Source organism: Orbicella faveolata, unplaced genomic scaffold (assembly GCF_042242905.1).
Source record: "Orbicella faveolata isolate gen_17 unplaced genomic scaffold, um_ofav_v1 contig_36, whole genome shotgun sequence".
NCBI lineage: Eukaryota > Metazoa > Cnidaria > Anthozoa > Scleractinia > Merulinidae > Orbicella > Orbicella faveolata.
In genome coordinates, this window is record NW_028301565.1 from 4,798,546 (window position 1) to 4,822,217 (window position 23,672).

A 23,672-nucleotide genomic window follows, 5' to 3' on the forward strand; every position below is an offset into this window, starting at 1 on the left:
CTTTAAATGGCGCGCAATTTATATCACTATTCCTTAGCTTGTTAACATGTCGAAGAAGACTTTCATTCTCACTCCCATTCTCAAGATATCAATTCCCCCTACTTACAGCCGTACGTTTGTTTGGAAGCTTGTTCTGAGAATTCGGTCCTAAATCAAGAAAAACTCACATATTATTGACAGCTTCCTTTCGTTGCTGTCTGGCGTTGCGTTTGGTCCGTGAACCACGGAGAAACTATGAAATTTCGACTGTGCTCTCGGCGGCGTAAAACAACAAGAGTTACGCCAGTTAAATCTGTCTGTGTGTACAAGTTAACTTGCGATCTGCCAGGAGGAATTAGATACTCATCACTATTGCGAACTGATTTGAGTTATGGGGAAGTCCGCACTTCAACAGTGGTAGGTAGTCTACTTACGAGCCACACATGTGGCCCTCAGGTCGGAGATTATCCCTGTTTCTGTGGCATGAAGCGACTAGGAGTATTTGTACCCACCCCCTCCTCGCCCCTCCCCAAGATCCTCGCTGGGCTATCCTCAACATTTAATTCGCCGGTACCCATTTACACACCTGGGTGGAGAGAGGCACTGTGAAAGTAAGTTGTCTTGTCCAAGAACGCAACACAATGCCTTGGCAGGGCTCGAACTTGGACCGCTCGATCCGGAGACCAGCGCCAAACCATGAGGCCGCCGTGCCTCCCTTTCAGCAGTGGATAGAGAGTGAATTAATAAAATATTCTCACAAGGCGACTAGTTCTGTTGTAATTTATTACTCATAAAATCATGATATCTGTTCCCATTGGCTGACAGCGTACAGGTCCGTGTAACTCTAGAAATCAGAGCAAGAATTGAGATAGTTTTATTGGTTACATTTACCCGATGCACAGTATATACAGAGTTTTCTTGTTTCCTTTTTCTATATTTACACGTGTTAAGTTGACAGTTCCTCATGGAAAGCTTCTGTCAATACGGTATAGCCGTGTATATCTTCAGCATTTGACATGATTTTAAGGTAAAGCCTTTTGAAGGGGACGTTTTTGAAGGTCTCTGGGTCAAGTTTCAGCCGAGTGTCAACTCTTCGTTATAACAGTCTCTCGATTAGTAAATGGTTTGAACCCAGGAGTATCAGTAGTTTGTATAGTGTGATCGTCCGGGTGAGGGTAGTTCTGAAGAAGAACTGTCGTTGGTGACTGACATTTCGACATTCTGACTGGAAGTCATATTCGGAGTCAAGTGAATAGTGTTTGTCGGTCGATAGAGTTATAACGCTGGCCCGTTGAAAGTTGGACCAGACTAGGGCCAGACCAGATGGACAGACGGACCAGACTTAATATAACACAATCGACTGACAAACACTATTCACTTGACTCTGAAGATGACTTCCGCTAAGGTCGTCGAAACGTCAGTCACCGACAACACTTCTTTTCAGAACTAACCTCGCCACGACGATCACAGTATACGAACTAGCTAGTCTCGATCCCGATTAAAACTACGTTTTTCTCAATTACTGAACTGCTTTACAACGTTGTGGATTCTGTTACTTAAAATGCAGATCTCTCCCTCTATTCATACTGTCTACCCAATCAAGTTAAATCAAATTTCTACTTTACATTAGGTTTGCTGAAAATGTTTGCCCTTTTTCTGCAGTCAAGTTTCTTCCTTTTAATATCCATTTTGAAATTCAAGCAGCCCGTTTTCAACTAGATGCAGGAAATTTTTGGTCTTTTCAAAAGCTCGCTTGTTTTCTTGTGATTTTTCGTCGATAGCATCTTTCGCAAATTTCACTTGGTCATTCTCGTATTTTTCTTGCTTCACCAAACTTCTAGCCACGGCATCTTCATCTGCGCTATGTCCAGCTGGGATGTCATCTTTTGGTTTTAGTGATTTTTCCTGTTTCTTACTTTTCGCTTGGTCATTTTCCGTAGAGTCCTTCTTTGTTTTTTCATCATCTTTGGCTTTCTCGTCACCCACGGGATTCTCGGCAATCAGATCTCGTATCTTGCTAATCATGTCGTGCGATTTGGTCTCCTCGAGGTCTTTTCTGAGCTGTCCCAAGTCATTAGTAACGTCTGCAAGAATACAATAAATAAATTGAATGAAACATCTAGGAAGTATAGGTAATGGTATGAATGCGAGTTCAATTAAGGATTAACACTATGTGTGATATTTGAAAATTCTCTCAAAATTGTGCACGAGCCTTTAGGCGATTACTTATTTATTGCATGACCGAGAACATTGCGAAAGCGCGCGCGTTAATTTGCACTGCAGATAAAAGATTAATTGGCCCGCTCTCAGCCAATCACAATGAAGCAATTTTCTCAGTCATATAATATAAGGGAAAAAATGGCTATCATAGGGAAACCCTACAATTGCATAAACATATTCATTGTTAGTAAACGTGTAGGCAGCTTGGTCACAATTGTGAAGCGCAAAATCCAACGCCTCTTCAGGGTTTCGTTGCTTCGAAGCAGTACTCAAGTCTGAGGCGAAAACGTTCGGCCTTCTAGCTTTATGATACTCTACCTGCCATTTCGCCCAATCTTGAGGAAGCCTTCTTGATAGCATCTTGCAAAATTTCCATTGTTTCTCTCAGTGCTTTTCGCGCCTTTGCACTAATGTCTTCTGCTTTTTTCTCCGCCTTCTCCAGTTTTCCCTCAAGTTTTTCTTGCTGGATGCCCAGCGCTTGGCGAACCTGTTTCAAGCTGAATCCAACCTGATTCAAAGCTCGCAGACCCTGTTTAGCTTTTGCCATCATGTCGAAGGGTCTCACAACGCCGTAACAGCAATAAGATTTCTTCTGGCCATTAATAGCTGCAAGAAGAAAATTTAAAAGATACTCTGAGAATCAATGAGGTGACACTTGCTTCCAGCGTATATTTTTCTTCTTCTCTTAATCGCCATTGGTATCGACCTTTAGATCTTAGAGTTGTGAGTAACCACCGAAACGTTTTCATAGTTTTCTTTGTTAAATTGAATTATGTTAATCTTGCTAAAGCAAATGAAATTGTAAAGTAAATAAAAATTATAGTTTTAACACAGGGGCGAAATACTTTCTTTTCAATAGCTATTCTTTTAGAAGCCTGTGGCTCTCTCTTTGCTGGAAGCCTTCGTTTGACCTGTTAAAACCGGTACCTTATTTCCAATCTGTCAGTCTAACTAACAAACAACACTGACTATCAGTGTTTTGAATTATCAGGCAGTATTTTAAAACACACAGGAGTTTTCTATTAGCCGGGATATAGCGAAACATTGACATCAGGAAAACTATTTGACAGTCAAAACTCGTGTTGAAGTGTATGAGCCGTTAGTCTGTTCTATATAACCAGTTTGACAAGATGTTATAAATGAATTAATTCAACCTACTTCTTACTCGGATGATCGGTGAACTCGATGCCAAAACGCATGATACAAGAACTATAACCACGTGCAACACCTTCATCTCTAAAGAACCATGAATCAAGGGATCAAATTAGGTGATAATTATCAGATATCAAAAACACAACACTGGGGTGAAACACAATATCTGCAATTAGACGCGCCCATGACACAATCTTGAAGAAAAATAACAAGATGTGATTGGCTCGTTGTACAGGTTATCCCATAGTATGAGAGTTCGCACCAGTTGTTTCCCTTTTTTTGTTTACACTTTCTCAGGTCGATTCCATTGTGAAGAAAAAGTTTACTCAATTAAATGGTGTGAAACTCGCAAACTCGCCTCCAAAACATCGTTTTATTTGCTTCGTGCGATTGATATGCAACTAATAATACTATATACTGGCACAACAACAACAACTCATCGAGGCATGATGTTCACTGCTCGAAAAGATCAGTGTTAGCAAAGAAATTTCGTTATCGTTTTAAAATTCTTTCCTGAAAGTTTATTTTGCTGTTACGACAGTGCTTTGTCATTTCTTGTTTCGGTTTTGGTTTCTATATCTAAACAAAGCAATTTGCTTTGTTCCGTTATACGACCTTTATAGGACTTCTTTTCGTCTGCTTTGATGAGGAATAAGTAGCAAGCAGATTAGAATTTCAAAAAGATTTTAAATTCCACAAAATACTGAACTGTAAATAGTGTGGAGCAATCGTTCTAATAGTGATATGGTTTTATTAGTTTCACGCCCAGTTAAATCGCCCTTCCTTTGTTGTGATTTGGAAATTAAACTAATACAAATCCCTCTTTTCATAACCTTGAAATTTGGTCTATTTTTTAATTTTGTTCTATTTTGTTCGCGACAAACGACTGAGGGGTTTTTACCCTTTATTGCGCCCTGCATTAATTTTGTTTTACATCAAATCTATCATAGGTCTTTATATGGTTAGCGATCCATAACCCTTCAAAAATCGAAAACGAAGTGTTTTGATAGTGTTAGTTACAGAACACTTCATCCAGGCAGCCTATGCTGTATAAATATCTTGGAGTCACTAGTTGCTTCTCTGCTCTTTCGCTCGCCTTTTAGTGTCTTTTCTATTTACACTCATATCAGGTGAATCATGGTTCATAATACCTAGGTTCATATCAATACCCATAGATACTCTGCGTGGCCGGCGTTCAAAGGGAAGGGAGAGGAGGAAACTAGAAGCGGGAAGCGCGATCGTCCCTTTCCCTCCACCGCACTTCGGGCTTCTGGTTTCCCGTCTCCCCCCTCCCTTTGAACGCTTGCCAAGCAGGCTAATCCATAGATAGATCAGGCAACCGAGCCTGATTCGCCGCCGAAGCGTACTCACCAAAGGGACCGACGATTGGGAAGTTACCGTTCTCGAATTCGGCAGAAAAATTGTTTAATTCAATTACTGTTTACATTGCATGCTAGTTCCTTTCAATCGGGACGAATAAAAAAAAAAAATCTGTGAGGTAACTTTTCTCGGATCGTTATCCGCGATCTTCAATCCCCGAAGTGCGGGGATTTAGGGGGAGGGGAGTAGAGAGCAGGGGCCGGGCGAAGAACATTCTACGCCCACCCCGCGCAAGTCTGCGCTGTCCTCGCGTTTGGTTCTCTTCGCTTATGTCGATTTATTTTGAGAAAATACAGAGTTCGTGAGAAATGTAGACAGTCGAAACACGTATCGAATTGTTCAACTGGTTGGAAAATCTGAATAATAAAATAGTTCTTCGTAAACAGGCATCTTCTCCATAAGAGGTTTGTGTTAACATATTTGCATGATATAAATATTAGAATACCCTGACCTCGTTTGAGAGACGCGCTGAAACTAGAAAGGCGCCGATTCTTTTTGTTATTAGAAAAAAAAATCCAGTATCTCTGAGATTAAATATACTCTCCGTGGTACTAAATTCTATTTTATACTTAAGCTACATCCCCAAAAGAAGTGAGATAGGCCCCTTTCTACGGCTTATAAAAGACTGAAATTAGATTGAATAAAAAAACTGTTTTCTGCAAGCTGGAGTTTAATTTTGTCAGCTCTTCATTTTTCTTTCAAAATGTTCTTCTAATTCTTTATTCGCTTGTTGTTGCTTAAATGTCCGTGCAATTCTTCAGTGCTAATGTCGTTCTGTTTTTCAAGAAAATCTTGGAGACACTCATTGACAGGTACCTGCATTTACTAGTCAAACAGCTCTCTGCATTTACATACTGCAGCGGCCGCTCCACTATACGGTATTAATTTGTTAGCTCCCTGAATAATTTATTGAGTACCAACTAAGAAATCTAAAGCCACTTTTGCGCGTCCGGAAGCTTAAAACTGCGAAGTTCCCGCAGTTAGGTTTAGAGTTTCTCCATCGGAATATGAAAGGGTTTACAATCACACTGCTAGTCGTGGCGACTTTCTCTTTGTCAGCATGTCTTCCTGCGAGAAATCCAGCTGAGAAACTGCTGACGCGAGGTAAGAAACGATTTCTCATATATTCTGCATTTTTGAGCAATGTGCATTATATATATTTTTAAATTCAATTTGGGTTAAGGCAGGGAACAGTAATTCTGTTAACGTACGATAATACGTAGGTCTTATTTGTAACTAAGCGCCCAAAATTGTGTCGTAATGTATATACTTTGAATTTCTGAACACATTTGCATCATCGATATAAGGAAGATTTGGTTTGCTCATCTCAACTGCTTTCAAATGAAATATGCATATTTGAAAATATAGCTATTGATTCCTGTTTTTGAACAGTTGAGTTACGAAAATTGATCACGCCTGCACTCTGAAAGATCTGACGCTTTTTTTCTAGCTTATTTTATGAAGCTTAAAGCTGTGTTTAAAATCTGTGGAACATCGCATCAATGAGTGTGTAACCACTTTGGGTGCGTCTATCATTGATTGCATATGCATATTTAGCATACAAAATAACTATGAAGCGTTGCATTTACAAGAAAACACACTCTTGCCCACCAGGCTAGTCATGGATCTGGATGAAATTCTGCGGATTGTTTTTAAGCCGTAGAAAATTTTGGAATGGGTCGGACGAAAGACGTTGTTATCATTCTAGGATAGAGCCGAATCTGATATAGCTCCATCGATGCTTCTTAGTTATATGCGCGAGCAGTGGTTTCCCTTTTCATATCAACTAGTTTATTACCCAAAAGACTAAAAGCATGAGCTCTGCGTGGAAAGTAGTACTACTTTCCTATCACATCAAAGACTACCTGCATAGGACATACTATGGAAACTTTTATTGAGGGATTTATTTGTGATTTGGCTACTTGCAAACTCCACTTCTATAAGATAACGACTAGAGTGTGAGGACGAGTCTCTCTCCCGATCCCTATTACTACACTCGGACAAGCCTCTGCTCCATTTGTATGCTCATTAATGTTGCCTGTCAGCGAAAAGTTCGCCCGAGTCAGCATGGCCTCACTTTTTTAAAGAGCTTTTAAAGAACTGATTATGTAAATTAGTTATTCAATGCTTTAATAGAGAACAATCTGGCTTTAATTTGAACTCGATGCCATTCAATTAATTTACTTTGTACGTACTGTAACACAGAACATTAGTACATCAAAACAGCCTTATTCTAACAGCTCGCTCAGTGTTAAAGAGAATCGGACATAATTTCATCTTTCAGCAAATTGCGCCTTGAAAATATGTGTTAAAGATTACTTTAAAAAATATATTTTGCACATGTGCTTGTTCACATGTTAAAGTTTCTTGTAAATACGTTGCTGCATACCATGACGTGAGATTTTAGTAAAAAAAACAAAAAAAAGAACCATGAATCTATGCGATGCTTATCATTTCTATTACCTTGCAGTGAAGAGGGAGGATGAGGCTGCAAAGAATGATTCAAAAGCAGAGGAAGAAAGACCGGCTCCTGGTCTCGGTGGTACAAACGTACGATTTCCCAGTAAGTTATGATAAGTTGTAGAACAGTGTTAAAATGAGTGTTGTAAATCCAAAACCAAAGTTATCACTGGCCAATTACAAAGGACAAAACTCGAAGTAAATACATGTAGCTGACGTGAAGAGCGGGAAAACGTGCACGAGCGAGACATGATTGGTTTTTGTTTTACTTCTGATTGGATGAAAAAGTGGCGCGATTTTTTAAGCCAATCGCGTAGCGTATGGTAATGCAGAACCAAGTAATTTTCAGAACTAAATTGACTCTTATCGATATTCAGAGCGGGTTTTAATTAAATGTAGTAGAATTAAGACCAAAGCGATCACAGTCACCACTTAATTATAGCAAACACAGCAACGCAATGACCCAATGAGAGCTCGAAATAGCTGATACATGCAACCGGCGCGTAAAACAGGAAACGTGTGCCAATGTCGCTATTGGCTTTGGTTTTACATTTAATTGGTCGAGTAGAGTTTGCGCGGATTTTCAAACCAGTTATATAGCGTGGGTGAGAAAGCGAGTAGTTTCGGGTTACTTTCAGGAAATCTATTGAAACGCACCCCAAAGACGTCATTTTGAAATATTATCGCGTCTTACGTATCCTGGAATCAACAGTTTCTACCACGTTTTTGACCGGGGAAAGCTGTGTGAGTTATTTTAAGCGTTGTAACTTGCTTGGCAATGACTTGCATGATCAGTCAATCAAAACGCCCACTTAAGTTTTGCACATGACTGACATCACTGCGCTAGCCAGGCGTCCTCCACAATCTTTGTGAAAAACTTGCACAAAACACTGCGATTGAGTTGGGAGTTTTCTAGCTTGGCCACAATGCATCGCTTTTAGTCGCTGCCACAAGTTGGCCGAAGAATAGCCTGTATCACTTTGAGGGCCCCCTGGTTTGAATTTTCACTTTGTGTTGTGTTTAGTTTGCATCTATCAATTGGGCATGTCCAATCGATTCAGCATCTGGGATAATCAAATCACGGCCTCTTCTGCTCATAGCAGTCTCCACCTGAAGCCCCACATGGGTCGGCTGAATAACCCTTACGGGTCCTGGTGCATAAAGAGAAGACATCGGGGACCACATTACCTGCAGATTGATCTTGGTATGTAACAGGATATTATGCACTGGTCACTCATGTTACTCTCAAGGTCCATTTTAGGTCCTATTTATGTGCCCTAGAAAAAGACATTACAGAGAACGTAAAACTATCAAACTGGCTTAAGAATAGCATTAAATGACAGAAATCTACGATCTGAAATACATACGATCCCTCAAATTCAAGATCAACTCAGAGAGAGAGAGCTCGGGGGGAGGGGGGGGGGGGGGAAACTCTGAAAATCATTAGGTGGGGATGTGCCGCTGGGATCCTGAAACCCTTACCCTATACCAGACCATGATCAGCTTGATTTTGCTACTCTATCCGAGACTAGCTATTTTAAATGCAGAAAATTTATCACTATCGTTGTCCAACATGCGCTAACTTAACCAATATCTTACAAAATTATTTCCGAGTTTCAATTTCTGTTATAAAACCGGGGAAAAGAACCTTGTTCTACCCTAAATTATTTACACTCGCTACTTTTCTGGTAAATTATACCCTATTCTAGACCAAAACTGTCTGATTTCTATTCCCTATCTCACACTAAACTGCCTGAAAACCATATCCTTCAAAGCGGCGCATACCCATATAACTTTTATATGGGAGATCCCCTGGACGGGGGATCGAAGCAATTAAAAAAAAAAAAACCATTCCTAAAGACAAAACAGACCACTAACTTATGGGTGCGAAACAAGTATTTTCTGAATTGACTGAAAAGCTTGTCCACTTTAATTTCAAGGTGATATGATTTTAGGTGCGCAATTTTACAGAGCCAGTTTGCATACAGTTTTCAAACTCTATCCCTAATCCGTTTGATAAATTTCTTTTAACAAGAGCTACTATTTCTGCCTTGGTATCTAATCCACTTAAGTAACAGCATCAATGATCTATTTTCTACCATTTTCAATTTTGCTAAAAATCCTGCAATATTTTTGCAAAGGTATCATTATGCTGATCAGCGGTGTCATAACACAAGGCGCACGTCACACACCAGACTTTGTAGATCAGTATCGCGTGAGTTACAGTATTGATGGTCAGCGGTGGGATATCTACAAAGAGAATGGCGAGGAGAAGGTAATAGACGTTTTTGTTCACAACGAGACACAGTAGGACAGTGTAAATGTAAATAAAAAAATGAAAATGTAAATGTAATTTGTTTACCCACGGAGCACCAAGGAGTTCACAGAACTCGTTCAGAAATGTCCGTGCATTCAAGGATCGAATTGGAATTTGAGAAATGTTGGTTTTTGAGGAGAGGGGAAAACCAGAGTACCCGGAGAAAAACCTCTCGGAGCAGAGAAGAGAACCAACAACAAACTCAACCCACATATGACGCCGGGTCCGTGGATTAAACCCGGGACACATCGGTGGGAGGCGAGCGCTCTCACCACTGCGCCATTCCTGCTCCCCTGCAACGTTTCTGGTAAATTAGAATATGGTAAGTTAGAACATGCAGCAAATAGTAAATACCTCAAACTTACGTACCCGATCAGAATTCCTAAAAAAAATGAAAGATTGTTGCTATTGATTTAATATCAAATGATAAGGCAGCCTTGTGACTTGATCAACTTAAATAAGATATCGAGTGATTTGCTTAATATTGCAGTCAAAATTGTCTGCAACAGAGCTTACCCGCCAATCACGAGAACTTTGCCCAACGAATTACTCTGACGCAGCACAATTAAATCTGATAGTCTGTGCGTGCGACACTTGGCGAGAGGTAGTTATTTGAAGTATTTAGAGGCGAGTTGTTAAGATAGTCCATAGTCCCGATCATAAACCGGCGTTGTTTCTGCGTTAATGTACCCTGCGACAATTCAAACACTGCGATATTAGTTTTGAAAAATCACAGAAATCTGAAAAGACTAAATGTTGCGAAAGCTTCAAAACATTAAAGCAATCGTCAATACTTCCAAAAGTAAATTTCTCATTGATTGTTGAAATTTGTTTCTACCACCAGGTCTTCAAAGGTTTCTATTTCCAGTTCGCCAATTACTTCCAGTACCGAGTGGCCGCTCGATACGTCAGAATTCTTCCTCAGACCTTTCGCGGATACAAGTTGTGCATGCGAGCTGAGCTGATTGGCTGTGCGTTTTGGCAAGGTAGGAGAAGTTAAAAAGAATAAACCGTTAGACAATGATTAGATTAGGCTGTTTTGGAAATTTTATATTGCAAAAATTATATTATATTTCGTCCTCTCCCCAAAACGTTTGTCATGGCCTATCCCGTTATATGAATTGACAATTAGATTTTAGAAGCAGCACGCAGTCCTAAATATAACTCACTTTGCTTCAGTTAGGACATTTGGATTTTTTGATTTTCAGTTAATCTAGCGTCAAATACGACCGCTGAACAATCAAGCACCGTGAACGGACAGGTAGCCTCCAGAGCAATTGATGGAAACTTTAGTAGTGGTGAGAAATTAAATTTAGCAATGTACAATGAAGCTTTTCCATCCAAGAGCATATTTTACCGCTTCTCTGCTAGTCTTTTATTCTCACCCATTGACAACCATATAAAGCACTGGTTTTAATAGTCAATGGTTACTAAGGTTGGATTTCAAGTTTGGAGATGAACCCGGTTAAAACCTGGCTGGTGTAGTCGTCTTACCGTGCTTCTCTCCGCCCAGGTTTATAAATAGGTTACTTTTATCGAACATTTTGGAGAAACCTGATAAAATGCTGTTTACAGAGGGAAATCGTGTAGTAACTTCCCTACCGACACAAGCGTTTCCTGCTTACCTGTAGCCATGTTAGTTGTACCTCGCAAAGCCCCTTCTAATTTACTACCAATAAATTGTCAGTATTTCATGACAATCAACATGACGTTTCTCATTGTGTTTTATTTTTGTGCTAGAATCTTGTTCTCTGACCCAGACCGAAGACAATCCATGGTGGCGTGTAGATCTGGGATACGTAACTGCCATAAGAGAGCTTTACCTTGCCGCTCCTCGAAATAGTACTGAGTTAAAAGACTTTGAAATAAGGATTGGAAACAGTACGGAGAACGAAGGCAATGACAATGAAAAATGCGGAGACAAACACAGCGTAAGACCTGGTGATGTCAAAACCATCAGGTGTAATATTACTGGACAGTACATCAACATCAGGATACCTGAGAGCGGGAAAGCTTTATCATTGTGTGAAGTGGTGCCTTATGGAATGGGTGAGTTAATCAAACAGAAATCGACAATGATAAACGAACCCAAATAATACAGTCTTACAGGGTGGTTGAACCATTTTGTTCTATTTCAGTGTTATTTTGCACACCAGAAGCTTCTAAACTTCTGTATAAACTCATACATATTTGCATTTCCTCTCATTGGACCATACCTTTTGTTTTTCGTCTTGCAGACCCGTCAATGGTAAACTTTAGTCCACAGGTTGTCTTGAGTTACGTCAACTATGTTCGCATGTTAGAGTACAGGAAGCGACTATTAGAACAGCAGGGACGATTAAGGAACGCCACCTTGGAGGCTCAAAAAGCAGGAAAACAGCTGGTTAATCAAGGTCAACAGGTAAAGATAAAATGAGATTATTACCCCTCCTTTACCAGAGGCTTATAAAATTATAGACACCCTAAAAATGTAAATGGTCGACCAAGGGCGTAGAGAAACGTCGTTATGATCACTTACAATGTTAAAGTTTTGAACACTTTATATGGAGAATTCAGTTGAGGCTAGATTTCTAGCAATTTAGGGAAAATTGAACAGGCTGATTTTTCCTTTTAATGCAGCTTAAGGGAAAGTATTCTTTCAGTTAACATCAATCTCTCGCAGGACTCTGATAATTCTTTTTCTTTTTACGGTAAAGAAGTATTTGAATCCTCCCCAGTTATATTTCGCCATAGAAAATATATCTTTCTCCATTAGGCCTATTAAGTCCTAGGTTTGCTTCACATCATACACCCCTGTTGGTGTGTTAGTTATGAGAATACGATAGTGTATCGAAACCAATATAAAAACCAATGTAGCTTACATAACGACGATCAAAAGTTTACCTATAAGTTACTTAGGCTTGGATACAGAGCAAATGTTCGTGTGCTTGATTTCTCCTGAAGGCTATTGGTGGAGCCCAGCAACAAGGTCAGCAAGCAATCAATCAGGGGAAACAGTTGGCTGGCCAGGGACAAGCTGCTATTGGTCAAGGACAGGCTGCAGTTGGTGGAGCCGTGGGTCAAGGACAAGCAGCTCTTGGCGGATTTCAGAGTAAGACTTTGGTATTAGCCATTATTACAGAAAAGTTAAAGTACCACTCATGGTAAAACGCATTTCTTTCAGATCAAGGACAACAGGCATTTGGCCAAGCGCAAGGGATGTTTGGTGGCGCACAAGGTCAAGGTCAACAGATGCTGGGCCAGTTTCAAAACCAAGGAGCAGGCATGGCAAACCAATTTCAAAACCAGTTTAACCAGTTTCAGAATCAAGGTGCAGGAATGGCAAACCAATTCCAAAACCAGTTTCAAAATCAGTTTGGCCAACTTCAGAATCAAGGAGCAGGCATGGCAAACCAATTTCAAAACCAGTTTAACCAGCTTCAGAATCAAGGTGCAGGAATGCTAAACCAGTATCAAAACCAGATGAACCAGTTACAAAGTCAAGGCATGGGTATGGTCAATCAGTACCAAGGCCAGCTTCAAAACCAGTTTAACCAGTTGCAAGGCCAGGGCATGGGCATGGCCAACAGGCTTCAAGGACAAGGGATGCAACTGGCCAATCAACTTCAGGGCCAAGGTATGGGCATGGTGAACCAACTTCAAGGACAAGGCATGCAATTGGCCAATCAACTTCAAGGTCAAGGCGCAGGAATGCTGGGACAAGCGCAAAACCAGTTAAGCCAGCTTCAAGGACAGGGTGTGGGAATGGTAAACCAACTTCAAGGACAAGGGCAGCAGCTGGCTGGTCAGCTGCAAGGCCAGGGAATGGGGTTAGCCAATCAGATTCAAGGACAAGGCATGGGTGTTGTTAATCAATTACAAGGTCAAGGTGAGAAAAGGTCTGCAAAATGTTTACCCTTTTTCTGTAATTGACACAGAGCGCAATTTCAGCTGACTAGTTATTGTTTTTCATATAATCTCGGATGATATTCTTCACTGTACAACTTCGAAATGTACATTTATACGTAAACTATAGAGATGAAATGTGCTTCAATCTGTATGGGAGGCGCATCATTACCTTATTCTTGAAGGCAAACGCCTTCTCTCATCAGCTTTGCAAGAGTTATGTGTAACGGTTTATAACTGAATCAGAACGCTGAGGTGGCGTTTTCACGGTTTTAAGACTCTTTAGGACTAGGAGACAAACGCAGCAAAAGTTGAAGAAGACACAAACAGTTAAGTTAGACAAGTAAGACAAGCAGCAGTCCAAAGTCGCTCACAATCCATTATAGTTAACTGCTCGACCTCTCCGCGCTTATTGCACTTGAAAGAAGAGTGAAAGGGTCTGTTGACAAACCTTGGATTTGGTTGGAGAAGAGAAACTTTCAGTAATTTAGAGTTGAAAAAATGAGCCGTGTTTGTAATATTTTTGAAGGGATGATTTGCCCCAACCCACTAATGTAAACATGATTTCCCCTTTACCTGAAGGCATGGGTGCAGTAAACCAACTGCAAAGCCAAGGACTGGGGATGACAAAAGACCTGAGTAAAACTTCTGATGATTTGATTGAAAAGGTGAGATACCTGACACGAAGAAGAGCGTAAAAAGTATGTGAAAAGTTAAATCTGAATGCATGGTAAATGTAAGCCATAAAACAGAAATTTTAATAATCTAAAATGATATCGCCATAATACGAACTGGTCTTTTCGTTGATTTACTGTTCCATTCCACGACTTTGTGTCTTAACTGCATTTACTCTTTTTCTTTTCAGGCTAAAGACTTTTACAAGAAGGTAAGTTTTTCGACACTTCTAACATAATTTTGCTTCAAAATAACGAAATCTTCTCGGACAGATTAGTGCCTTTTAGTGATGCCCGTGTTTCCGTATTTACGTTCTAGTTGAAGCCTTGGCAGAAGAGAGCAGAAGATTTCTACAATGAAAAAATCAAAGGACAATATTTTGAAATGGGAAAAAGTAAGTAGTATATTTCGTACAAGAGCAGCTTATCTATAATTTAGATCTGATATAGATCGCACAATTCTGAGGCTTTTCCCCAGAATTAAACAGGCGTAGAATTGATATAGTTGTGATAGAAGTCGGCGTAAACTGTTAAACCCTGTTTTGTAATATTTGTAAAAAGAAAGTGCTTGACACAGTGAAAAACATGTATATCTCATGGGATTTCCTTGAGAATTATTGAGAATTATTTCCTTTGGCTTTGATACTAGCTTTATTCTCACTTTCCTGTTCATTTATTCCCCTAAATATGTCAATCCCTCTTGACGTTTGTAAATGTAGCCTATTGCGGTTTTTTAATAGCTTTAGTGAAACCTAGAACCATAGTTTTATTAGACAGATTAGACGTGATTCGAAGGAGGGACAATTGAGTTCACTGAACGAGAAAACTTCTTCTTTGAAAAAAAAACTAAATAACAACGAAGTTGACAGAATTTTGATGTAAGACCGTGTTTCATCGGGATATCCAAACACCGAGAAGAGAGCTGAAAATACGATGCGCAGCGGAGTATTTTCGACGAAACTCGAGGTGTTTGGATAGCCGACGAAACAGTGTCTCGAGTGTTTGATATATCTTCTCAATCGAAACAAAAACTAAGGAGTACACCGAGACGTAAAATCGTCAAAATCTATGCTAATTAAGACCGGGCATCCAAACCTCCTTCACGGTTGTGATTTTCTTTGTTTTGACTTGATGAATTATTAATGAGTTTCAGAAGATGATGTATAAAAGCGATGTATAAAAGCATGTTATTCAGGAGACGATCATCTTATTCCAGGCTCTCGTAAGAGAGTTGCCATTAATTCTTTCAAACTCAAACGACAACAAACGACCAGTTATCTTCATCATCTTCCAGGGTGGTTTAATCGTGGAAGGGAATATGGTCTGAAGGCTCTCGATGTGTTCAAAGACACAGTGTTGTCTGAGTTCAAAGGGCTGGCAAGTGATATTGGCGGAGAAATATCAGCAATTGGAAACTACGATACAAAAGATGTCAAAGGTCTCCTGGACAATGTCGATAAAGACAAAATCAAGGAATTGGTTGAGAAAGTCAAACCTCTTATTCCTGAGTACTACGAAAAAGCCAGAAAAATGGCCACTGATATCTTTAACCAAGGGAAAACGGAGTTCGACAGGATAAGAGAGGAGGTTGAAAATGAGGTAACAAGTCTCTTTTAGTGTTCAGAAGCCCTTCGGAAGTTATTCGGAGAAATCTTCGTATCCCATTTTGGTATTCCGGTAGACTAGGGAAGACAAACCCTGCCAAACATTTATTAAACTGGGAAAACAAGAATAACAACAACTCTAAACAACAACGAAAACAGCGACAACGACCACAAAATATGGCTCCAATAGTGCTCCAATTTGTCCAGAAAGAAATTTATGTATATCTTTGTACTCCAGGCTTATTAACTTATAACAGCTTCACTGCACTTTATTCGTAGGCTAATAAAGCCGTAGCCATGGGAGAAGGGCTGTCACAAGAGGCCACCGGGCTTGTAGGTGAAGCACAGAAACAAGGAATGGAAGCTGTTGGGCAGGCGCAGCAGGCCGGAATGGGAGCACTGAACCAAGCCAGGCAGACAGGACAAGGACTTGTGCAACAAGGACAACAGACCCTCAGTAAGTGGCAAAAACACAGTTTACAATAACTGTACTTTAGAATGATGAGTTCTTTAATACAGAGATGAAGTGTTTGGTAGACGGTAAAATTGTAATTAGATGTGAATTATAAGAAACCTCTGCCTTCCATTCTTTTACGAATCTTTCGTCGTACTGATTAATTGCGGTGAAACGCGTCTGGTTTGCACTTTACCATACAGTTTATCAAACAAATATGCGATAACATCTGCATCAAGCAAAGAAAGTAAAGACATAAGAAATTTAGGTCACCATGAAACAATTTACAACAATAGTTTCTCTTTTACTTGATAGACCAAGTACAGCAACAAGGAATGGGAATAATGAACCAGGCTCGTCAAACCGGTATGGGCGCCTTTAATCAAGTCAGACAACAAGGAATGGGAGCTTTAGGACAAGTACAGAATATGGGACAGCAAGGCTTTCAACAGGTATGCCAGGGTTATATCAATTGCGTCTTAGATCGCTGAGTCCTAAATCGCAGTTATATCAGCTGTAGTTCAACGAAAATAGCTTAAACAAGACTACTTAAGACCAAGTTACGTTGTCCTTGCCACTGCCATGCAGTTTATTATGCATTTATTGACGGCTTATCAGGTAAATATTGCGTGCACATACATGTTTGATACAAACATGGTGCAACCACACTGTTTATTTCTCAGGTTTTGGAAAATAGTGAAATTATACAAACGAAATGATCAAACCTGTTATACCTTGCAAAAAGCCTCGATGAAATGAAAGGAACGAAGGTGCAAGGTATAGTTATTTCGATCATTTTAGCTTTAAGTTGTCAATTCTGAGAAGTTTACAACGGGACTCCATGCATGTTTACACAATTTAACGCGAAATCTTTCTCAATAAGCTTCCTGTCACCGTTTTCTTTTCAACATATGGTAGGAAGGTTCTTTGAATCCCAATCCTCTTATAAAGTCTTACAAGACAGATCGTGAAAATGAATGTATTTGAACACAAACGATATTCTTTCGAGCATCTTGAAAGCTGCGAGGCACACTGTAACCTGATCGAGCGTTTGTTTTGCCCTCAGGTGCAAAATCTCCAAGGCCAGCTCAGGCAGACTGGTCAAGGATTATATGGTCAAGCACAAGGTATGGCCCAAGGGCTACAGGGTCAGCTAATGCAGCAAGGCCAGGGACTGTACAGTCAGGCTCAGAGAATGGGAGGAGGCTTACAAAGCCAGTTAATGCAGCAAGGACAGAATCTGTACGGTCAAGCGCAGAGCATGGGCCAAGGCGCCTTTCAGCAAGGGATGAACCTTGGCAGTCAACTGCAGCAGCAAGGACAAAATGCTTTCCGGCAAGGAGCTGGAATGGCACAGGGTCTCCAAGGTGCGTTTTTCAGCAAAATAAAATTTTAAAAAAACTCTCTGTTAGGCTACCATCCTTGGTCCAGGAAAAAGTTGTTGCTCAAGAGAAACGGTCGTCGAAGAGAGTGGTCGTTAAGAGATCTATAAAACTGACTTTACATCAAAACCATTTTCGCAGTTGCCTTATGGTTATTGCATCGTACTACCGATTACTTCTGAGTTCTTGCAATTTACACAAATATCTGTTACTAGCTCAATGGAACTGCCTTGTCACCAATAACCCAAGATTAATTACATTATTAAGAAAACAGTGCACCTTTTTCCTTGACAATGAATGTTAAACTGCTGTTTAACAGAGTTCAACAGTTTCTTACCTTGGCTTGCTCCCAATGTGTTACATTTACAGGCATGGGATCAAATTATTACGGGCAGGCTATGAATATGGGTCAACAATTTCAACAACAAGGCCAGCAACTCATGAACCAGGGACAACAGCTGTCACAGCAGTTGGCAGCCAAGTGTATATGACTTTCAAACCCACCAAAGGAATGTTTTGATCTTACCCTTTTTCCGAGAGGAAGGAATTTAATCATCATTCAGAAGTTGATGATCTGTTCCACGTTCGAAATTTTCTTTGCAATTTACACTACGAGTATCAGTGAGAAAAAGGTGGCGTTACAGTGGTCTGGTCTCGACAACCTAATCGGTAGTCGTCTTCTGAAGAGTAATGTAGAAATCTCGTTTGATCGGTATTTACATTTCATTCATTGGTACTTTTCCCGGTCCTGCATTCATTTTCTTTTCCTAGCCAACGCTGAGTGGGTGCTGTGTCTGAAAAGCTAAAAATGTGAAGGACCTGGTTTTCCACCCGTATATTTTACGTTTTTGCTTTTGATTTTCGAACAGTATAGTGCAACTAAAAACGTTAATAGGCCAAGCTAATTTGTTATCAATCAACTTTTATAGGAATGGGATCAAATTATTATGGACAAGCTCTGAATATGGGTCAAGGATTCCAACAGCAAGGCCAACAACTCATGAACCAAGGTCGACAAATGTCAGGGCAAGTGGCAGGCCAGGTACCGAGCCCTCAACAGCAGTGGCAGCACCTGATGAATCAGGGACAGAAACTTCAGAAACAGGGCCAGAGTCAGGGGGAGGCCCTCAAGAAACAAGGCGAACAGGCGGCCGGTGGTGGCTCCAAATAGAAATTATATGGCAACCAAACTGCTTTTAATTCTCAAGTGGGCAGTCAAGATGAACCAAAGTGAATTCAATGTGCTACAAATGGTCTATTACGTTTGCTATTAAGTTCTATAATTGCAGCTCTAGAGACATTTTGGAATGTTTCGCGGTTAAAGTAAAAAACGTGCTAGTGAAGCTGCTGGTGCCATGCTCACGTGCCCTACCAATCAAAGGCGCCTCTAATAATTCTGCTAAGTTTGCAAAATTGCTTTTTCTTCCTCCATGCAGTTAAGAATCGAGGAGAGTTTGACTTCAAAATTTTAAATTCCCTAGCGAAGGAGAGGTAGTAGTTTTAAACGAGTGTATTATTTCCAGTGTCCTTTCCTGACCGCAATCTTCAAGTTTTCGCTTCATGAGAGCAAACGCTAACCGACAACAGCTAAAGATAGCTAGGAATTTTTCAAGTTGTTACATTACTTACTATTTTTAGGGCCAAATCCCATCAATAATAGCTTGCTTTAGCAAAAACAAGGCTGCGTATGGGTTGAGAAGCAACAATTTGTACTTGAAGTTACACGCAAGCGTTTGCTTCGATAAGCTATATATCCGGCGAAACACATATATTTAAATTGATGTACGACTTTTATTGTCTCTTGTAAGGTGAACTAAGCCTCTCATTTGATGCCGGGATTATACTCACATACTACTGTCTTTACTCCCTGGGATAGTGCTTCGGCATATTCCTTACTGGTTCTTAGAAACGCAAATGATATAGGACGAGAGTACATTAAAGCGGGTTGAAATCGACAACCACAGGTCAGGACCAAAGCTAATACACCAAAAAAACAAAACAAACAAACAAAAAAAACACTTTGTATTAACGTGGCCACACCCTGATATTATCGTTTCCTTTTGTCCTTCTTTACCCCTTTTCCTTTCCCGCTCAGGTCAGTTCCCTAGCAGCATCTCTTCGTCAGTCAGGTTCACAGGCTGTCTATTTTGAATTGGAACAGTGGTGGTGTTCCCAATGCTTTCCCACGACAAATCAGCGGCATAAGGGGCGATTGCTTTTAAAAGGCGGAATGTGAGAATTACGTTTTACTCCAACATGGAAATCGCATTTCAACTTTAATCTCGTGGTTATGTGATGTTTTTCGATCCAGACGAACGAAAAAGAAAGCATCGATACTTAACGTCAAGTCTGGTCAGTACGCGATTTACATTCATGCTCTCCTAGCAATGAAAACACTACACTTCACTTTTGTTTAAAAAAAATCCCTTTTATTCCTTTCACATCATATTGCAAGTGTTGAACCTGGGGTTATTGAAAGTCATTAAACACATTGCAGAAAATAAACAATAATATCACTATGATTGGATTTTCTCGTTGCTATATTTTTCTTGAGAAACATTCACTTTTCATTCTGAAAGAGCTATCTACCTCACCGTCTCACAATGTACGAGTACAAATACAACATAATACAAATATATATAGCTTGTAAAACTCAAACTGCAATGTTGTTGAATCCGGTAATCCACCTGTCACTCGCTAATTATCTGTAAAAAAAAAAAAAAAAGAGATAAAATGAGAATTGAGAAATCCATCAGTGCAATATGTACGAAATGGTAAGATGAAACGAGGAGAGCAGAGTAAAGATCTTTTAAAGTTAAACAGTACTGAACTGGTTGTTCATCAGGCCCCGGTTGTTCGAAGGCTGGATAACGCTATCCACCGGATAAATCGCTATTCAGTGGATAAGAGTTAACAAAACAAACCACGCTATCCGCTGGATAGTGATTTATTCGGTGGATAGCGTTATCCACCTTTCCAACAACCCGGGCCATAAACGGAAGAAAATAGTACGATGTTTTAGGCGATAACTAAAATAAATTTTTATGATCAAATACATTTTAAAAACACCGACCTTCGTCTCTTTTCTTACCATTTCCCCCGCCAATTCTCTTTAAGAGTAGTTTCTCGTTTTCTTGTCTACTATTGCAAACAGTCCGGCGTGTAATGATTAAAAGCATTAACATTCAAACATGGGCCGGCTTTCGAATTTCCTTACGGTCGAGGCTGGTAACGCGGTAGGAAGAGAAAGAGCCTCAAATCAATCTTTCTTTAAATTATGTATCAGGAGCTTATTGAGCTGGTTATGTGGAATCTGATTTCATAACTCTAAACCTTATATATTCATTAGTTCACATGCTGAAGACGGGTTGTGGGCTGTCATATACTCGTATCTGTTCTACAGTCCGTCGTAATGGTGTATAAGTCATGTCATGAAACAAAAACGTAAATAAATTAACATTGTTTTTTTCTTTAGAGTTCATTCTTTTTTGTATCACAAGAGTGTAAAAACCCTGCTGATGCCGCGAATAATTTGCAAGCGTATTTATCTTCTAGGTTTTTCGGAACAACTTAAAGCTGACAACATGCCGCACAATTGTCTTCGCTTCTTTTTTAAATTACCTTTGCCAAAAAAATTACGTTTCTGGGCTACGACTCTCTTCCCTGGTTTTCTTCTGTGAAGAATTTTACTACGTCTCGCGAGGCCTCCATTATCCAAACGCGACACACGTGCACTCTTTGGCTTTGCCACACAGCATTCACGTGAGCAAGCCTTGGTGCAATGCCGAGAACAAATGACTGGACACGGGGAGGAGGAAGCAGTTGGAGTTGATATTAGTGGGGACAGAGAGATTGGGGGAGGCTGGACAGCACTTGACGATTCTTTCTGATCATGTTGATGAAGATGAGTGTCTGGTGTTACCGGCGTCAGTGACTTTGCAACATTTTGATGATGATCCCTTGCACTTGCTAGGCGTCTAAGATTGTCCAATACGGATCTGTCACAGCAGTGAATTGGGCATGTACTTGCACACCTAGATCTACATACCGCAGGGCACGCTGTCGGCCAGGGCTGCTGTTGTGGCTGAAAATATGGTGGTGGTGGTGGTTGCATGTAGTACGCTGGTGGAGCTGGTGCAGGGGGTGGGACATAAAAACGTGTTGCTGGTAACGAAGCAAATTTGGTGCAGCATGCGACGGGGCAGGAGCCCATGCATACGGTGTTACAAACTGCAGGACATGTTGCAGGTGGTCCTAACGCCACTGGGTAGGTCGAGGGCGGTCCTGGAACAACATAAGGTGGAGGGGGTGGAGGGTAAGGAGCAGAAATGTATATTGGAGGAAGGGGTGGAGGAGGTGGAGGTGGAGGCGGAGGTGGTAGAGGGGCAGGGGCGGGAGGAGGGTTTTGAATAACTGGCAGAGGAAGGACGCAACATTCATCAGGACAGGTTGGCTTGCAAGAATGCGCACAGTACGAGGGACAGGAGCTCGTTGAGGTACAACAATGGGCTGGACACGAGTCGTCACACTGTGATTGACAGTTGCCAGGGCAGGGTACATTGACGTGGAAATGAATGCTTTCTGTTGGCTTTGGTTCGGCCGCAACTGTAAATAGACAGTGCGCATGGCACTTTTAGCAATCATGCAATTGAGAGACCAAGAAGTAGTACTCACCAGAATCTAAGTGTTCTCTAATAAGACTGGAATGAAGGAGAAGTGAGCCTATACAAGACTGTGTTAACTTGCGGCCTGTCTGGCGTTTATTTTCTTGCATGAGACAATCACCATTATATGGTTGCAAAGTAACTGCTATTTTAACTCTAAAACAAGTCTGAAAACTTCACTGTGCATTTTAGTACGTCGAGCAGTCGCCGTTACGTCCTAACTAAAACCGTGGCAGTCCGTCTGTTTGAATAAAAGGGCTCACTTTGCCTTCAGTGCATTTACACTACAATTAAATTTGCTTTCTTTCATATTGCTAACGACAATAAATGGAATTGCGTGTTTTGATGTTGTTTGCTCACTTCCTTTATGAATGAGGTGCGTTAAACTTGAACCCTCCAATACATTGTAATGTTGAATTAAATGTAGCCCCATAAAAAAGATTTTCACTTTTGTGTATTTCAGTCTTGTACAGAAGTGTGCATCGTTACGTGGAACATAGTTGGCGTAGTTTAGTGTATGTTGGTTTCAAGGTCTGTCAATCTTAAAGCTAAGAAAAGCTAATACAAATCTGTAGGTTTTAGCCGCAGAATAGTGATTGATGCCTTTAATATAAGACAAGAATACCAACCTGTTCTTATGACATTGTCCCAACCCCAATATGGCGAAAGAATATGTTTACACGTTTATTGGAAGAGAAAGGAACGCTAGCAAGTGGGCTGCTACCCTCTCTAAGCTCCCGCTTTAAATCCTATTCTTAAATTTAAGTCCTTAGAAGATCAAAAGCGACTCTATACACTGCTAACCTTTCACTTTACAGAAGCCCCATTTGCCGTCCCGGTCATAACTGTATGTTGTACCGCACCATGGCTTGACTTGGTCTCCTCGAATGCAGTGATGATACATCATGCCGTTGTACGTGAAGGGAAACTGACAGCATGCTCCGTGAGCATTTCCACCGTACGTGTGATGGCAATCTAGACACCATGCAGACAAGTTAGCAGTTTTAGTTCAAGCATCAGAGCCAGGAGTAATCCTTATAAAGGAGTAATCCTTATAAAGCATTTCAGTTTTAGCGTCTTCAAGAAATCCTCAATTTGTAATTTTTAATTAACAGCTGGTAAATTTTAAAGAGGTTATGCTTATTTAATGGGAAGAACCTAATCCCAATCAGCAGAGAGGTCACCCCAATGTTTTTGAAAAAAAAAGAAAATAAAACCAAAATGTTATTTCTGAAGTTCTGGTTAAACATTGATTGGAATAAAAGTTTTGCTTTCTTTCGTTTTTATAGTTTTAGCGGCCATTGGCTGGTGAAACATTTGTGTTTCTCGCTTTTTATTTTCTGGGACGTGAATTCTGGAAGGCTTTTACTTACTTCCACAGTAACCCCATTTATTGTCCGTGTTGTAGTCTTTCGTGGTAGCGCACCACAGCCTTCTACTGTCAACGTTTGAACAGCTGTTGTAATCTTCTCCATTGTAGGTGAATGGGAACATACAGCAA

At 40.4% G+C, this 23,672-nt stretch overlaps 3 protein-coding genes across 4 annotated transcripts; 1 reads left to right on the top strand and 2 right to left on the bottom strand.

The window, feature by feature from the left end:
- Positions 1 to 743: 743 nt before the first annotated feature.
- Positions 744 to 3,536, bottom strand: LOC110067166 (uncharacterized). The gene is made up of 3 exons (XM_020774462.2): positions 3,358 to 3,536; positions 2,518 to 2,805; positions 744 to 2,063 (listed from the first exon to the last, which is right to left on the bottom strand). Exons 1-3 carry the CDS (start codon positions 3,431 to 3,433, stop codon positions 1,657 to 1,659), a joined length of 771 nt encoding a protein of 256 aa, XP_020630121.1. The 5' UTR covers positions 3,434 to 3,536; the 3' UTR covers positions 744 to 1,656.
- A 2,112-nt stretch (positions 3,537 to 5,648) lies between these two features.
- Positions 5,649 to 19,465, top strand: LOC110067190 (uncharacterized). 2 transcript variants are annotated; one of them, XM_089275569.1, is made up of 18 exons: positions 5,649 to 5,835; positions 7,202 to 7,294; positions 8,216 to 8,395; positions 9,333 to 9,466; positions 10,353 to 10,494; positions 10,717 to 10,806; positions 11,249 to 11,557; positions 11,746 to 11,909; positions 12,452 to 12,599; positions 12,672 to 13,376; positions 13,976 to 14,061; positions 14,259 to 14,279; positions 14,387 to 14,462; positions 15,362 to 15,666; positions 15,951 to 16,128; positions 16,441 to 16,577; positions 17,192 to 17,492; positions 18,437 to 19,465. In XM_089275569.1, exons 1-18 carry the CDS (start codon positions 5,739 to 5,741, stop codon positions 18,676 to 18,678), a joined length of 3,408 nt encoding a protein of 1,135 aa, XP_089131695.1. In that variant the 5' UTR covers positions 5,649 to 5,738; the 3' UTR covers positions 18,679 to 19,465. The 2 variants fall into 2 exon arrangements, with proteins under 2 accessions (XP_089131695.1, XP_089131696.1); XM_089275570.1 differs by lacking the exon at positions 18,437 to 19,465 and adding an exon at positions 17,877 to 18,013.
- Positions 19,466 to 19,914: 449 nt separating this feature from the next.
- LOC149102077 (uncharacterized) lies at positions 19,915 to 23,387 on the bottom strand. The gene is made up of 3 exons (XM_089275573.1): positions 22,976 to 23,387; positions 21,129 to 22,112; positions 19,915 to 20,212 (listed from the first exon to the last, which is right to left on the bottom strand). Exons 1-3 carry the CDS (start codon positions 23,076 to 23,078, stop codon positions 20,205 to 20,207), a joined length of 1,095 nt encoding a protein of 364 aa, XP_089131699.1. The 5' UTR covers positions 23,079 to 23,387; the 3' UTR covers positions 19,915 to 20,204.
- Positions 23,388 to 23,672: the final 285 nt, after the last annotated feature.

Excerpts from the sequence above, each read along its gene's own strand:
- LOC149102077 (XM_089275573.1), bottom strand. The coding sequence starts at position 23,078 with ATGATGTATCATCACTGCATTCGAGGAGACCAAGTCAAGCCATGGTGC. Across the intron at positions 22,113-22,975 it reads GGGCTTCTGTAAAGTGAAAG|TTGCGGCCGAACCAAAGCCA; the intron begins GTTAGCAGTGTA and ends GTCTATTTACAG.
- LOC110067190 (XM_089275569.1), top strand. The coding sequence starts at position 5,739 with ATGAAAGGGTTTACAATCACACTGCTAGTCGTGGCGACTTTCTCTTTG. Across the intron at positions 8,396-9,332 it reads TTACCTGCAGATTGATCTTG|GTATCATTATGCTGATCAGC; the intron begins GTATGTAACAGG and ends ATTTTTGCAAAG. Across the intron at positions 16,578-17,191 it reads GACAGCAAGGCTTTCAACAG|GTGCAAAATCTCCAAGGCCA; the intron begins GTATGCCAGGGT and ends TTTTGCCCTCAG.
- LOC110067166 (XM_020774462.2), bottom strand. The coding sequence starts at position 3,433 with ATGAAGGTGTTGCACGTGGTTATAGTTCTTGTATCATGCGTTTTGGCA. Across the intron at positions 2,806-3,357 it reads ACCGATCATCCGAGTAAGAA|CTATTAATGGCCAGAAGAAA; the intron begins GTAGGTTGAATT and ends TTCTTCTTGCAG. Across the intron at positions 2,064-2,517 it reads AAGATTGGGCGAAATGGCAG|ACGTTACTAATGACTTGGGA; the intron begins GTAGAGTATCAT and ends GTATTCTTGCAG.